This window comes from Episyrphus balteatus, chromosome 3 (genome assembly GCF_945859705.1).
Source record: "Episyrphus balteatus chromosome 3, idEpiBalt1.1, whole genome shotgun sequence".
NCBI classification, from domain to species: domain Eukaryota; kingdom Metazoa; phylum Arthropoda; class Insecta; order Diptera; family Syrphidae; genus Episyrphus; species Episyrphus balteatus.
This window is the reverse complement of record NC_079136.1, coordinates 11020464-11038805: the sequence shown is the minus strand read 5'-3', so window position 1 is coordinate 11038805 and position 18342 is coordinate 11020464. Positions and strand designations below refer to the sequence as shown.

At 28.2% G+C, this 18342-nt stretch overlaps 1 protein-coding gene across 5 annotated transcripts in view; it reads left to right on the top strand.

Annotated features, from left to right (window-relative positions):
- Positions 1–18342, top strand: part of LOC129917192 (ABC transporter G family member 23) — a 118850-nt gene that overhangs the window by 79885 nt on the left and 20623 nt on the right. For 3 of the 5 annotated variants that reach the window (XM_055997581.1, XM_055997580.1, XM_055997585.1), the window contains one exon: positions 17430–17591. In XM_055997581.1, coding sequence (XP_055853556.1) covers positions 17430–17591 — 162 coding nt within the window. Of the gene's footprint in view, positions 1–457; positions 651–15734; positions 15753–17429; positions 17592–18342 lie in introns of those variants that run through there. The other 2 variants (XM_055997583.1, XM_055997584.1) reach the window with 2 other exon arrangements.

Sequence of the window (18342 nt, the reverse complement as noted above, 5' to 3'; positions counted from 1 at the left end):
TTTTGAAATCTACTTCCGAAATTTTGGATCTACTTTACTTTTTTTTCAAATTTGCTTCGAAATTTTGAAACTGAAGTCCGAACCCTGCTACTGACTCTTTACTTCAAAAGGAAGGTGTTGCTTTAAATTTATATTTTTGAAATAAAAGTAAATAAAAATCAACTCGATTTTAAATCTTCAACTTTAACTATAAATAGGTTTTCCTGCCCTCAAAGAATTCTTCTATATAAAAATTATATCCTGAAAATGTGGAAACTATCCTAGACTGAGGTAGACTGTCATTTTGTCACTATAATTTTCCATTCCTTTATTTCATGGTTATTTCTAGACTAGTATCTTATTTTTTTTATTAAATAGCTTTGCTGTACTTTAAAATCCTATGTGCACAATTTAAAGGAAGATTTAGGTACACTTTCCGAATCTATTTTAATAAATTTTTTTTATTTTAATATTTCAGTAATGAACATTTTTCTGGATAAGAAAATAACAAAAACCGGATAATCTGAGTCAGATCAAAAGAAAAAAGTTTCAATCGCATAGTTTTTTTTTAAACTTGCGTAAGAAACTTTTCGTTTTTGTAATTTTTTTTTAATTTTTTGAAAATCGCAGTATTGCCCACCGAGTCACATAAAACACATAATGTTGATAACGTAAGTAAATAATTATAATTAATTATGTAAAAAAAAAAATTATACTGTCACAATTATATTTTATGACAAACAATGGCAGTTTGTCGCACGTGTAAGCTATTATTTACAAGTCAAATTGATTCATTCAGAATGAAAGAATTTAAAAGAATTCAATAATTGTGATGCAGATGAAGTGATGACACTTTATCAATAACAATTAAAAAAGATTGTTTATCTGGTTTTTATGTTTCATGAATGAACATTGCAGACCTTTCAGTATTAATCAAATCTTTTGAATATTGTAATATATTGAAACAGGTTTTTAAAGAAAAAAGTATGAAGAGACTGAGAAAATTTGGATTGGCCAAACCCTTTTTAGGTATTTCAATCAAGTGATTGATATCATCAACTAAAACCAATGTACTTTAATTGAAATTTTGAAACACCACCCACCCAGCCTTAATTGATTGCACCTTGCTTAATTATTGACATTAAATTTGTCTTTTATGATACCTACATGTTCCATCACTCAACTTTGATAGGAAAAACATTAAAAATTATATCCAACATAATGTTGTCAGTTGTTGTCCATTTAAGCAAAAACTGTTATGTAGATTTTTTTTTATTATCAGCTTCATTTCCACATGGTTTTTCATCTCTCCCACTAGAGTAACAAAAAAAAAAACAATAAATTGAAATCAGTCTTGGTACTGCTGTACCCACTCGCTAAAAATTACATCATATTTTGCACATTTGTGGCACACTCATTTCCCACCCTACACTACCAACTGACATACCAACGACAACTCCGTGGACGACGAGCCCCTCCTGACTCAGTACAGATATGCAAGATTCATAGGAAATTAGTTAGCAATAAACAAGTTCGCAGCACACTCTGTACACTATACAACCCAATTTTCAATTACATAACTAAAAAAAAAAAAAACCAACCTGACCAAAAGCCTACCAAGCGTGTCCGACTGGCATGGCGGAGTTAACATAGTTTTTTATTGTGGTCACTAAGCTTTTGGTATCACTGACTTTGGAAATCTCAAGACAAATAGTATACATATAACCGAGGAATGAGGCTAGCATGGCAAATGGTTTAAGAGTTTAGATGGGATGTTGAAGATATCGGCGACAACAATGATGTTGATGATGATGGAGAGATAGGGTAACGACAAACGAGGTGACTTTTTTTTTTTAACTACTCTGTCAGTGGGTGCGTTTTTGCATTCCACATTATATATTTGATTATAGTTTTATGATTTAGTCTTGGGATTAAGTCATAAAAGTCTAGTAATTATTATGAATTATGCTGGCAATGTTGGGTAAAGTTTTCTCTAACTAGCTTGATTGCAAATCTTTTAATAAGAAGGATTATACCAAACGCACGCGGTATGTACTTTTTTTTTAATTACACGGTGTTACAAAAATGAGGTTTCAAAATATACGCGGGCGGAGACCTATCAGGTTTTGTAGAGCTAATCGCACTGATTATGAAACGGTATTTGAAAATCCCCTAACACCCCCAAAATCTGAAGTTACGGGCAAAAAACGGTTTTTTGGACCTTCACCCATTGAAAAAATTCTAGCTTCGACAATTTTTTACAGTTTCTGATAGAAGATTAATATACCTTTACAACAATGTATAAAACATGTAACTCGGTTAAACCACTTAGAATTTATAAGCTGTCAAAGTTCAAAAATTCCATTTTTTTCGTCATTTGCCCAACGGCATCAATTTAAAGTATATGTTTTCAAAACAACATGCTATTTAAAAAATATATTCATAAACAATATCTATTTCCCAATCAATCGAGGTATTTTTTATGAAAATCACTCCAAAGTAGAGGAGCTCAATACAAACATTTTTTTTCTTTGGAAGGGGGGTCTATCTCCCCCCGTTTAGGTGGGAGGGGCAGTTTTCTAAAAAAAAATTAATTATTAAAAAATTTAAATTTAGCCTATTCTGTTACCTATTAATATACTTAATTTAACTAAACAAACACCAAAAGAAAATAATATTTCTTCTTTGTTTTATACGCTGATGAAAATGACGCTCGATTTCGTGGTTTACAAGGTGTTATTACCCCTTAAGATTAATGATAAAATTAAATTAAAATTATTCTTTTACGAAGTTTATAAAAAGCCTAAACATTCTATAGAACTCTAACCATAAGAGGAAGAACGTGCGACCCAGTCATGCATTTTTTTTACTCGCTTCGGCATCTAGAAGACTTTTGGGCCATAAACGCGACATAGGCGCTATGTGAAGAAACTTTAGCTAATATGATAAGCGTTGGAGTTGTATTTGCTCAAAGATTCATCTATAGAAAATAGATCCAAGAAAATGCTGCTAGTAGTACCTAATAGAGAATGTTTATGTTAACAATTGACAGATTGATTTGGTATCAGTCGAATTTTGCAATTTCGTCTCAACGAATGACGGGCAAGTTATTTTGGATTGTCTTGGACAATTATTACTATTTTACTTCTTACTAGCTATTCTTATTCTCAGTCAAAATTGTAAATGTAGGTTAGATATTTATGTATGTATGTATGTATATCAATTTATCCTTCTCGTAGGAAGGGCAGAAAAACGTTTTTATAAGGCCATCTAGTTTAATATGAAAATAATATTTCTTGTGAGTGGTAAACGAAATTTTGATTTATTGAAACAAATTCAGAATTTACCATCTTACAATTATCTCTTTTAATCTGCTTAGGTAGTATACCCAGTTTTGTTTAATTCAACAGCAATATCTTAATTAATAAAAACGCAGTAACTTTAGTTTAAAAACATATTTAAACGACTTGAACTTGTTATTTAAAATATATTGACTTTAATATAACTTATTTCAAAAATACATTGATTGAATTGAAATAAGACATACTGATATAAAGAAACTAAATGCTGTTGTCTTGCCTTAATGAACAATTCTTGCAAACTGTGCTTTGAAGATCCGAGGACCTAAGTATGATCTATAATAAGGATCTCCGGTAAATCAGTCTGAAGCTGTAAAATTTAATAAATAACACGGTGTAACACTCAAAATATACGCGGGCGGAGACCTATCAGGTTTTGTAGAGCTAGTCGCACTGAATACGAAACGGTATTTGAAAATCCCCTAACACCCCCAAAATCTGAAGTTACGGGCAAAAACGGTTTTTTGGACCTTCACCCATTGAAAAAATTCTAGCTTCGACAATTTTTTACCCATTTTCGATTTTTTTACAGTTTCTGATAGAAGATAAATATACCTTTTCAACAATGTATAAAACATGTAACTCGGTTAAACCACTTAGAATTTATAAGCTGTCGAAGTTCAAAAATTCCATTTTTTTCGTCATTTGCCCAACTTCGGCATCAATTTAAAGTATATGTTTTCAAAACAACATGCTATTTAAAAAATATATTCATAAACAATATCTATTTCCCAATCAATCGAGGTATTTTTTATGAAAATCACTCCAATATTGGCTGAGAAAAAAAAAAAAAATACAGAAATTCGAACTTTTAGGTATAGAACAAAAATGTTGTTTCGGCACGTAGTAGGATAACCTGGGCGCCAGGATTTGATAACTCGGTTAAACCACTTAGAATTTATAAGCTGTCAAAGTTCAAAAATTCCATTTTTTTCGTCATTTGCCCAACTTCGGCATCAATTTAAAGTATATGTTTTCAAAACAACATGCTATTTAAAAAATATATTCATAAACAATATCTATTTCCCAATCAATCGAGGTATTTTTTATGAAAATCACTCCAAAGTAGAGGAGCTCAATACAAACATTTTTTTTCTTTGGAAGGGGGGTCTATCTCCCCCCGTTTAGGTGGGAGGGGCAGTTTTCTAAAAAAAAATTACCAAAATAAAAAAAAATTATTAAAAAACAACGGCAACATTTACAGTAATAAATGATACCATCTAAATTTCAAAAAAATCCTACGTACTTCACTAGAAAATAGTATATTTAAGCTCCACACAAAATTTCAGTCCAATCGGTTAAAAACTGTAGGAGTTAGCTGGTCGCCCGATGAGAGCACAGGATTTTACTATCATCCTGAACTACACCGCCATTTAAAAAAATTCACATCATTAAAAAATTTAAATTTAGCCTATTCTGTTACCTATTAATATACTTAATTTAACTAAACAAACACCAAAAGAAAATAATATTTCTTCTTTGTTTTATACGCTGATGAAAATGACGCTCGATTTCGTGGTTTACAAGGTGTTATTACCCCTTAAAAGAAATGTAAAAAAAAGTTGATTTTAAAATTACGAAAACACCTTTTTAAATGGTTTTAATCTCTACATGAAGTATGCCATTTATTTTAAATATAACAAAGAATTTTTATATTTTATTTTTTGAAAATTGTGGTTTTTTAAAAAAATATTTGGTATGCAATTTTAAGGAAATTATTTTTCCATGTATTAAAACCAAATTGCATGTAAATTCATTCATCCGTTTTGAGAAAATTGATAAAAAAAAATCAAAAACTATCTTGTTTTTTAAATTTAAAATGTTTTCGCACAAAAATTTTCGTTAAAATCGGTTAAGTGATTTACGAGATATTCAGAAATCAAGAAAACGGTTCTATGGCAGGACAGTTAATAATGGTCTTAGGGTCGGTTTGTTCACACTCGATTATCTTTTTATCAAGGATTTTTATATGACATCTCAAGTAGCACACTGGTGTATTAATTGGTGTAAATTCATTAATTTTGGTGTAAAATTGAGAAATTTGAATAAAATGGTGTATTTATCAAAAAAGATGGTATACAAATTTTACCATCATCTTTTCTGTGCAAAATTTCAACATTTCTTCTAAGATTCCGTGCAAAAAATACGCCGATATTCAATTGTTTTTATAATACACCATTATTGGTACATAAAATTATTCGATTCTCAAATGAACCGAAACGTTATATTTTGTACACTCTCTTTGGTGTAGGAAGTACACCCTGTGGACATAAAATTCACCAGACTGCATAATTATCCTAATTATCCCGCATTCTTGCTTTTTTTCGATTCGTTTATATTATAATAAGAGAACGCTTCTAAAAAAATGTAACAACAACAAAAAAATTATTATTTTTGAAAAACTGATTTTTAAAATCGCAAAAAAAAAAATCATTAATTCATTGAAATTTTTGAGGCGCTCGATTTTTAGACGGGGTAGTATCTAAAATCAGTAAATGGAATTTGTTTCGTTCTTAAATTAGGCACTCAAATTCATATTTAATCATTAGTTAATTGTATTGTGATAGAGAATAATTTATTTTCATTTATTTCATAAGAAATAGGGTACATTTTAATTCATCAATCTATTTAAGGTTAAAAAATAAACTTTGGTTCAAATTATAAATCAGAATAATTTAAATGGTGTATTTTATCCATAGATTTATTGTGTATTTTTCAATTTCAAAGGAATAATTTTTTACCAAAAACCAGTTCATTTTTCATACCACAAGCTCTTTTTATATTCCAAAATCGGTTTAATTTTTTAACCAGCGGAGTTTATTATATACGAGAAAATGGTATATTTTTTATATTCAAAATGCATATCACGAAAGTGCAAAAAATACTCCAAATATTTTGGTGTATTTTAGACTTTTGTGCTACTTAAGATAGTCCTTGATTAAAAGATAAAATCGACTGTGAACAAACTGGCCCTTAATATATTTTTTCTGTATCAAAAGTAGCACCACCAAGGCCAAACTACAAGTATTTTTTTAATCAAAATCATTAGAGCCGTTTTTGAAATTGTTATCTCGCGTTCGATTTTTCTTACGAATCCTTAACCTATAGTACCAAGTAAAAATTGTAGAAATCACTCAATCTGTCCTCGAGATACATATTTTAGAATGCTCGCAGCAGTTTTATCGTAAAATAGACAAGCATTTTAAAGCTTAAAGCACTACAATCACTGAGAGTAAAGCCTGAACTACATCAAAACACAAAGTCAAACAAGTAAACACGATGTTTCTTCTTCTTCCCCCTAGTAGCTTGTTTGTATATCTCTCTTTCATTTTAAAAAAGTATTCAGTTCAAAAAGCTTGAACAAGACCAACCAATTTTTTTTACCGTTTTTAATGAAATCGCCTGCAGTAAATAGAATAGATTCCTCTTAGTCGAATTTCCCTCTATCTCGAACCAATTTTCGTGTCCTGTGACAATTCGACTTAGATGGAGTTGAATAGAATTTGTTTACTTTTTAAATTTTTTTTTTTTATTTGAAATTTCAAAACTTCAAAAACGAAAGAGCTTTTTTAGTTAATTTTTTTCCAATAGATGTCAGGTAAATATACATGTGATTTTTATATTTTGAGCTTTGTTTACTTTTTCCTACTTTTTTGACTTTGTATTTTGATGTAGTTCAGGCTTAAGTGAAGAGATTCTGAAATAAATATTTAAGTCTGTTCTAAGCGACTTTCATACTCATATCAACCTTGCAAACAAGAACATTTTGTTTCTTGTATTTTGGAGAATACCAAAAAAATTGCATGGAATTGAATTCTTAATTATTATAAGCCATTCTTATTCCTCGACTTTATCATGGTATTGCATGCAACATAGTCTTGTACTTCAATTCTAAAGAAATAATTAATTTTGCTTTAAAATGAAATGAAAAACATCAGGAACTTTTATAATTGCTTCACATAAATCAATTCCGTTCTACAAACTTGTTTTGTAAACCTTACTTACTTTGATTTTTTAACATGACTTGGACGTGTTAATCTGTGGTTTATCTTGACACCGTACAACTACACAAATGTCAATAAAACAACATAAATTAATTAATTAATTGTTGTTTTGAAACTGTTTTGTCTATGAACTGAGTATATAGTTCAACGCACATTTCAAGGATTTAACTTTGAACAAATCAAAAAACTAGAACAATAATTGTTTATATATCAAGGCTTTTGGTATGATTTCATGAAAATATGTTAAATTTTAAAATATATTCATTAAAAATATAAAATCATTGAAATTGAAAAATTTAAATATTTGAAAATATTCGAATTCAAGCAACATATTTTGCAATATGGAATTTATTTTTGCCTTTTCAATTCAATTTTGTTATCTAAAAGCTTGTTGTTGTATGCGCCTATATGTGCACTCTTGAACAAATTAACAATCAACTATGCACGTTAAGACTACCAATTACTCAACATGTGTGCAATTGCAAAAATACATATTAAATGTTTGTAATATACCTCTCTCGATTTTTTTTTTTTTTTTGTATTTCCATTAAGTTTGGATTTGCAACAGTGAGCTATGAAGCAAAAGATACTTTCATACACTGCGGTGCGCATCTAAATTCCAATATTGTAAGCTTCAGCTCACATGTTATTGCTGATTTATTATTAATTTATCTATATAAGCTTGAGCGCCGAGTATTGCAACGCATTTGAAATTCTTTGATTACATTTGCTATAAAATATAGATACATTCAATCGGAATCTACTATAAATAATTGAGAGATAGAGAGAGAGAGGAGGTGAGGGTTGATTAACTTGTAACACGCGAAATGTAAGCTGTGCCTTTAAATACAACTCCGTCCTCTTGGTATCTACAATCATGACGATAATTATATTTTGCAATAAAAGAAACAGTATCAAGGTAGATACGACTCGAGTTATATTAAAATCAAGTAGCGAATAAAATTATCATCTTGTTGAATCTATCAATCAATTTGTCTTTGATTTTGTGAGATGGATAGATTGGCAAATGAATGAAATGATTGTTGTAAGAAACATGCTACACAATTTTGTATGTTTAGGAAATTAAAAGAAAAATGCTCAAAAGAATCACAGTACTACAATTTAAAAGAACCACCAAAATTTTGTTTGCGAAAATATTTTTATTTTGGAATCAGGAATATTGTTAAATGTTCATTGCGATTGTAAATTATATAATTTTATCGTACAGCTGTACTGTATGAAAAGTCAAGGCGTAGCTCTGAACTATGCTTGTGTTTTACAAGAACGGAAGAGGCCTCAAATTTTGTGTCAAATACAAACGGCTGAGCGAAGACAATAATAGTTTTGGAGACTTTGTAAATTCTTCGCGTTAGTCGTTGAAAAAATGTCGCACTAATCATTGCGTCAAGGACTTCTTCATTGCAAATGTGTGTAAAAAAAAAACCCTGACTTGATACAGAAGATACTCCGTGGGGTGCTGAACTCGATCCAGAGTCAAAAAATTTCTTTCAGTTATTTCCGTTATAAAATCTCAGTAATTGATTGTTTGCTAGTTTTCTTTCCAAGCATTTACCTAGCTTAGAGTGGTTTTAGAGGTTTTGGGTGTGCGAAACTCGAATCCAAAATCAGAGTTTTTCTATTGGCTCGCGTTTTTAAGATATTCCTGTTTTAAGATCTCTATAATTGATTTTTTTGTTTTTTTACAGAGTGGTCTTTAGCTTACAGTGGTCTTATTTGTTAAGAAAGCAAAATTTTTCTATACATTTTTTATATGCTGAACTCGAATCCGAAGTCAGAATTTTTTTGTCAGCTCGAGTTTTTGAGATATTCTAGTTATAAGATCTCAATAATCGATTTTTTTCGAAATTTGAAGCAACAGTTGTTCTTAGCTTGCAGTGGTTTTGTTTCAGGAAGAAAACAAGACTTTTCTATTATATGTAGGTTTCGGATGTATTAAACTTGAATCGGAAGTTAAAAATTTTTCATCAGCTCTCATTTTAGCGATAATACCGTTATAAAATCTCAATTATCGATTTTTTTCTAATTTTTTTTTGCTACATTGCCCTTTCAAAATATCAATAATTGTTTTTTGCTGCTTTTTAGGTTGCAGTGGTTTTTAACTTACAGTGGTTTTGTTTCAGGAACAAAACAATATTTTTCTTAAGCTTTTTGGTGTATTGAACTCGAATCCGAAATTATAATTTTTCTATCGGCTCGAGTTTATACGAGATATTTTAATTTTAAAATCTCAATGATCGATAATTTGCTACTTTTTAAGCAATTCCCTAGTACCTGTATCACCTAAACTATAGCTGATAGAAAAAAGCTGAGTGCAGATTTGAAATCAGCGATGCCTAATTAGTAAAATACAGTTAAGAAACTTCATTAAACAAAAACGGGTGCAATTTTGTTGACTCTTTTTTCCAATTTACATGCGAGTCACTGTGGTGTATGCGTAACTTTTTAGTATGTAGAAAAAAAAATTATCTGAACATTAAATAATGAAAATATAGAAAAAAACAGTCAATGTTTGGAATGCTATATAAAAATAAAAGCGGTTTCATTACTTTTATTAAACAACTGTTTTTCTGTTTGTTTCCGTCAATGTTTCAATAAGCCTTTGAACAGCGAAGTTTTTTTTTTTTTTTTTTGAGGAGCCTTGTTTGAATTTTCTTCAGATCTTCTTGATTTTAAATCTAAAAAAGATTTCAATTATGAATACCTATTTATAATATAAAAAAAAACCCTATTTCCTTGACTATTTAACAAAACATAGCTTTTGTTTAATCATTATAAAGCCAAAGTTCTTGACCAACGATTATTTTTTACTTAATGACGGAAAGGAAAAACAAAATTCATGGCCAACGTATAGTCTACTACACACAGTCAAATGTCAACAAGAATGTTACTAAAGTTAATGAAAAGTATCAGATCAAAGCTTAATTATACCAACTTAAGTGAGTTGACTTTTGTCCCTTTTAGTTATTTGCAATTATAAGATACATATATTTATAATTGCCATGAGGAATACAAAAAATATAATAATAAACAAACAAATAAACATTAGCACTTTGTGTTGTCATGGAAAGAGAGGTGTGATATAGTGATAACTGATGATATTGGAAGTTATTGATGTGATTGTGTTGACTTTGTTGATACTAACAAACTCGATGAAGAGAAAAAAAAAATATATAATTTTTTTTAATAAATTTTTAGCACGTGTTTATAGTGTTGCCTTGATAAAATTATCAAAGTCATTTTTGTTTCGTTTTTTTTTTATAAAGATGATGAGATGATGAGCTTAAATGAACAATGAACTGTGCTATTACTCACAGCTTTTTACGGATGCGTAAACGACGTATTGCCACACCCAAAAAAAGTCAACAATAGATTTAACTACTATAATGGCGCTACAAATGCAAATAAATTATCTGTTTTTAGTTTCAATTTATAACTTTGGAAAATTACTGAACTTGTCATAAAAAATGATGAATAACAAAAAAGGTTTAAAAAATAAGGAATTTACTTATTTTTATTTTTAAAATCATGTTTTAATTCTCGTTAGCTGTAAAATTAATCTCCAGTCTTTCAGTCATTTCAAATTATTCGCGACAACCTTCATATCAGTAGTCTCAATCAACGAGAGACTCATCCAGTCTCTCTCTCAATTAAATCACGCAAATAACTAGGTATATCTTAATGTTTTTTTTTTACTACCTCTGGTGACTTAGGGGTGTAAAAGTGTGACAGGAAAGACATATTCACATAAACAAAGATCACTATTTGTGCACTTCCATATGCCAGTTGAATGCTAATGGCGTGATTAGTGTTAAAAACATTCCATATGAGCTATTGATATAGAGTTGTTGTTATTCTTTATATTTTTTTTTTGTTTTTATTTTAATTTTATTTTTATTTAAAAAAAAAAACTGTTTAAAACAAATTTAGAAATTTTTATTGCAAAAATACACTTAATATTATAATTTTATTGCTTCCTATGAATGATGCATAAATATCAAGATGATATTTTTTGTATAAGGTCTTAAAATCGTTTAAAAACAAATTAAATAGGTATGAGCCTATCCAAATAATTTTAATTTCAGCCATTGTGAATTGGTTATTGATTTATTTTATGGGACTTGCAAATTTGTTTCTAGATTAATTCAATTGACAATTTTAAGAATGAAATAGTACATTTTAAATAGCAATGTAGAAAATAGATACAGATTAAACTCTAAAAGAAATAAGGAGTAAGTTTTCAAAAGATGAGGATTTGTTGTATTCAATTTTCTTCTCCTCTATTGCTCATTATTTTTCCTCTAACCAAATTAGTTTTCTTATTTGTATTATTACATAGAAAAAGGAATACAACAATTTAAAAAGATGACCCCTGGAGTAAAGGTTTGAAGTTTCCTCTTTTTCAATCCAGAGTAATGCTTTTTAGGTAACATTCTTTTGCCAGAACAGAAACACCGGTCAAAATAAATTGAAAAAAACTTTTTTGAGTGTTGCCAATAAGCATTTATCAAGCAAAAAAAAAAAAAAATAATAATATGAGAAAAACTATTTAAAGTACATTTTTCAACATGAAAATATTTTCTAAAATTGCAATGTAAAACATTTGTCAAACGATCAATATATAACAAATATAATAATTGTAAGAATTTGGGACAAAATCTTCCAAACGCGTGACCAGAAAATTAAAACAAATAATTTGTCAATTTTACAAAATAATTTTTCAATTGAATTAATGGTAATTTGACCAATTACACTAGCCCAAAAAATTAAGGGAACAAAAAAATCGTGATTTTTTTTAGTTATATTCGATACTCTGTATCTCAGTAAAAAATGATCGCATCATGACAAAATAAAAAGCGTGTAAAAGCTCTATTCTTCTAGTTTTAGGATTAAATGTTAAAATATTTTCTTTCTAACGGTAAAATAGCTAAATCTTTGAAACTGTTAAAAAAACAAAAATTTTCCAATTTTTGTTTGTTTTTACTTTTCTCTTAAGAAAGTGGAAATTTTTTTTCGGAAAAAATGATTATTATTTTTAGAAAGACTATTAATTTGGCTTTAAGATTCATTTTGTTAATCCTAAAACTAGAAGAATAGAGCTTTTACACGCTTTTTATTTTGTCATGATGCGATCATTTTTTACTGAGGTACAGCGTATCGAATATCACTAAAAAAAATCACGATTTTTTTTTTGTTTCCTTAATTTTTTGGGCTAGTGTATTTGAACTAATAATGTTTATGTTGAATCGGGCTTTTTTGGTAACTTCTTTTATATGCAAATAAACATTTTTATTTCATAATTTTTCCCTAAGTTTTGTAGTAATTACTCGACTTCATCAGGGTAATTCTATTAAGCCCTGATTTTTCAATCGTCAGATAGACTATTTTAAGAATAAAATATCAGTCTAAAAAAAAACTTTTATTCCTAGGAATAAGCTCTAACTGAGGTTTATCTGACTAATGAAAAATTGGCCCTTAACAAAAGTTGAAACGTGTTCACAAAATACGCTATTTTCTACAAGTGCTCGTTTTGCTTTCTTTATTTTTATAAAAATTAGCAACTGGTTAAAAATTAAAATGCCCAAAAAAATATCGATAATGATAAGACATAAAAGTAATGTTAAGTAATAATTAAATAAATCTAGAAAAATCAAGTAATCTTAATATAGACTTGTTCTTATAAATTATTTTCAAAAAATTAATTCAATAAACATGTTCATCAAAAAATAAGAATCCATTTAATTAAATTAAAATGGGTTAGTAAACTAATTATTTTTAAACAAGAAGTCAAACGTTTTTTCAATTTAAATAGGTATTATTTTTTATTAGTTCGAATTTATTTTTAACTTCTCTTGTAAATGTATAAATAAATATTCTAAATTAAAAACGAAATTGTATTATAAATATTCCCGGCCTATTAATAAAAGTAAAAATACTTACTAACCTGCTCTTTAAGTTCAAGTTTAAGTATTAAAATTGTTTGCGTTTTTAAATAAAAGCAGAAGTTGATGGGGGAAAAATATTTTTCATGAACGTAGTCTATTTCTAGAGTAATGCATTACAATCCTTAACATTTCTTTAAATGTTTTAAGCATCATTTATATTTGGGGCCAGTTTTGTAAATCACTCTTTATTTGAGCCATTTTTTTTTTTATTGGAGAGCATTCTTACTATCTAACTTTTCTCATTTTCAACAAGCTTACCAATGTCAACTTTTAAATTCATATAAAGTCCCAAGGAAATACATCTTTAACGAGCTAATTAGTGCGATATTTAAAACTAAGGTGATATCGATTTAAAAGTGTTTGAAATTATAATAATTATAATCAAACAATTAAAAACAATTTTCGTCTCTGTGTATTAACTATATCTATAGTTATTTAACTTTTAAGAAATAATTTGAAAACCTTAATTTTTTTTATACTAATGTTTTGATTATTCATCACTTTTAATTATCGCTGCAAAATTTTTAATTCAAATGTCTAAGAATTTGTTCAGTGTAGACTTTTATTTTAATTTAATGATGATTTGTCAAAGAGATCAACGTATTTCATCTAATTTGTTTTCCTCTATTTTTTTTTAAATAAATAAAATATACGTGATTTAATTACAACACATTACTATGCCTCTTTTGAGACGAACTATTTTGCCAGGCGACATGAATGACACTCCTCTTTCCATCACAGGCAGTTATTACTTCATGGCAAAACAAAATTCTACACATTTTTATTTTATAATTTGCAAATAAATTAACATAATGTTCAGGTTCACATGTGTTTCTTAAATCTCAGATTTAATTTTATCAAATAATAATTTATCAAATAAAAAACTCACCAAAACCTTAACCTTGAAAATTGTATTTTTTAGTTTTGTATCACAATTTAAATTATTCAATAAAAATATGCCAAAATTACAACTCATTAAAAAAAAATTTTATTTCATAACAAAAAACAAAAAAAAAAAAACCCACACAATTTAATTAGCAATCGATAACATATCCATCGGCCTAATAAAAATATAATTAAGTTCCTCTCATGGGCAGAGTCTTCATATATTTTTGTGCTAATCAATTATTCAAATATGATCATCAGTTAAGTTGCAAACCATCACCGGTCATACATTCAAAGTCTGAAAATGATGACAAAAAGTCTTTTTTACACCATCATCGCCAACATGTCGTCGCTCTGTCGCCGCCGTTGACGTTTGTCAATTGACCTTGTCATTATATTATTTTTTTTTTTTTTTTTTCAAACATGATATTTTAATTTTACACCTTAACACAAACATAATTCACGCACACACATAATTTTACGCAATTTATTTGAACCTGCTAGTCTCGGGTATACAAAATTGTATCAAAACAAAACGAAAGAGCTGACCAACGAACTTGAAAATTATTAAATACGTGCGTGGGGGCTTTTTTAGTTGTCTTGTCAAACTTGAGTAACTAAATATTAAACCATATCGACATTCCTTGTGTGAAGCTTTTTTGATGCAATCGTTAAGCTTCATTTATGAAATTGCATCACAATATCCATAAAGCAAGCACGTTTGTTATGATTTAGTTGGATTAAATTAATTGGATAAGAATTTTGTTTCCAACAGAAAATTAGTTTCTTCATTATCAACATAAGCTTTTTCAATCTTGACTTGTAATTTAAGATTCACACATGTTTAGACCTTGTTTATTTAAAACTATAAACATGTTTTATTAAAAATTTGAGGGATTTAGTCATGTCTTTTTTATATAAGGTTATGTGGACAGAGTTCAGATGTACCTAAACTTTAATTAATGATTTTCACTAAAATTCAAACTAAAGGTGAATCTGCTAATGTCTGTATTAAAGTTGAAGTAACAAATTAATAGCAATTAAGCATAACTTAAATCTTCCGCTTGATGATTCAGAATAAATGCGAGTTGTCTTATTCTTCATCCAAACAAACAAAAACATACTTATTTTGTGTAGACAGAAAGACTTCAATTAAGACAACTTGTTGTTGAGGCATTGTAGTAGATAGGTACATTCAACTTTTGTGCAGGTCGGTACAGTCCAATAAAGCTCAAAGCCGTCAATAGAGTCAACAATATACATTGTCTTGACTTTTGTCTTAAGAAATAGCGACTTAGTTAGTCGTGTTACTGTTGTGGGGATCGGTCGTGTTTGAGGAGGTTTTTGTTTTATGAATTGAAAAAAAAAATATTCTGTCGAGTCTTTTGGTTTGTTGTGTGAAAATTGTCTAGTGTAAAAAAATGTGTGCTTTATAATTAATATTATTTAAAATAAATAAATTAAAAAAAAATTTAATTGAATCATTTTGTAAAATAAAAAGTGTGTGGGAAAATACTTCAATAATTTAATACATTATTGACTAGGTTCTTTGTTTTTATAATGTGAGTAAATTTTTATTTTTTTTTTTTTGAAATTAAAAAAAAAAAAAAAGAGATAGTGAAGAATGCCGGTTAGTAAACAGTTGTTTTTTTGCGTGAGTTCTTACTCATACAAGGAAATAGTTGGAAGCATTAAATTTTTTTTACCTATATTAAAGGAAAAATTTTTCTTGAGTGTCATTTTTGTTATAAATGTTGTGCTCCATAATAGACATTTTTGTATAACAGATTTTTGTTTGTTATTTTAAAAATAAACAACATTTCGTGGGATTTTTTTTTCTTCAATAGAAATAATGCGTAGTTTTTTCTCTTCGCAATCAATAAGCTCAATTTAATTTTATAAAAAAAAAAACAAAATTGGTTTCCAATTATCCTGTCAATCTTCACTGGGCTTATAATTGTTTACTTAAGGTATAAAGTATTTAAGTTTAATAAAATGGAAACAATTAAATCAACAATTGGAAACCTGCTGTAGGAACTGGATTAGGGTTTCATAGTTCTTAAATTTTTACCAGTTTGAATTTAAGTAGTGTTTTTTTTTTTACAAAATAAAACGTGAAACAAAAGTACGGTGGCATGATAGTGACAATTGACGTCTCTTACTTTCGCGGAAACTTTATGGCGGAAACTTTGTGGATGGATTTTGAGTTATTAAAAGTTTTTTTGTTTTTCAAAATTCCGCTTAAATAAAACTGAAGTTAGGGGACTAAAATAGGAAAATTATTGTTTTTTTGGTGTCTAAAATTGAACCTAATTAAATGCTTTGTCGCTCAAAAACTAATTTTGTAGCTCCACCCGGTCATTTTTTATTATCAGAAATGCACCTCCAGTTTTTGGAGACATTTATAAAGAATAATTTTTTTTAAATAAAATTTTTGATGAAAATCTTAATTTTGTAGCTCAAACACTTTTTAAAATATTCAAAGTTTTGTTAAAAAATGTTAGCTCAAAAGTAAGCTTTCAAAATCCAAAAAATGCGAAATTCAAACATTTTTTTGCTATAAATTTGAAGTAACTCATCAGATGAAACGAAAAAATGTAGCTTGATCAGATTTCTTGTTGTTCAAGATTCTGCTTAAATAAGACGAAACCTCATTTTTATCGGTCTAAATTTTTCAAAAAAAAAAAGTTGCATTTTTAGTTTGGTTTCTTATCTAGAAATTATAGCTTTTTTATTTATAATTTATTTTGTTTGCAAATTTAAAATTTTGAAATCATTTTATTTCAAATGATTGAAAACTCGTTTTGAAAATAAAAAAGTGCCCAAATTTTGACGTTATCAAAACTATTTTTCAGCCTTTTTGCAGCATTTTAAAATATATAATTTTAAAAAAATAATACTCCACACCAAAACGCTCTTAAACGTTCACTTAAACAATTGCAGTTGCATTTTTTTTTTCAAATATGAAAAACTTTTTAGCCAACAAAAAGAGATTTTATATGGTTACAACGTTTCGAGCGTGAATACACTCTTCATCAGGCATTTATTGAAAAATTATTATAAATTTATCACAAGTCAACAAAACTTACAACAAAAAATAGTTGATTTATATTTACTGCACAAACATAAATTTCATTATTAAAATCAGCATTGAATAAACTATAAAAATGTTTATTCTCCCAATTTATTTGATTTCGATTCGATTTATTAACAATTTTTTTTTTTTAATTTTCTTACAGGTCAACAGCTGAGCCAGTTATGGCCAATCACACAGAGAGACCCAGTTGGGGCTCAACAGATACAGCCGTTGCAATGCGGCATGCTTTCAAATCTTATGGCAAAGGTAAAAATGCCAATCAAGTTTTGAATAATCTCAATATGACAGTTCCAAAGGGCACAATGTAAGTATCATTATTAAATTAATATTTTTAAATACATACTGTGCCTACATAAGTAGTCTAATTGAATTGTTATAATTGACACAGCCAAGGTAGAAAATTCTTAGTTGTATAATCCTTTTTCTATGAATTACAATATCCGGCATATGAGACCACATTCTCGAAATGGCAAATTATTTTCGCAATTTGGTGCCAAGTGGTTGTGTTAATTAAAGGAATAGAGTATAGGGGATTTTTTTTTTTTAAATTGCAATGTAATTTGTTTGTTTTGTTAGTTTTTCCTTCGTGCATTCTGTACTTTGGTTAAATATTTGCTTTAAATGCATAAGAGTGATTGGTAACAAAAAATTTAAATGTCATTAGCGAGGGGACAGTGGAAAAATAATGTGTTCAAGATTGGATTTGGATGATTCATAAGAAATAGGAAATAGCAGAAGTATTTAGTATCTTCTTCTTCACTTGACGTATAATATAGTGGACCTTAGAAATCTAACAATAATGAATTATCATCGAAATTGTAGTAAGAATAAAATTAACTGACAATTTTTAGAGCTCTCTAAAACAGGTTTCAAGTTGCAATAAATAAATAAATAAAATTTTTCGATTTCAATTTTACAAATAAAAATTAGTCAGTCTAAAAGGAGAAAAATAAGAAGGTTACACTCAGCCATTAACATAACAATATTGATATAAAAATTCCTCTTGATGTTCTTAACTCTCAAAAACTTGACGTCATTGTTTTTTTTACTTAAAC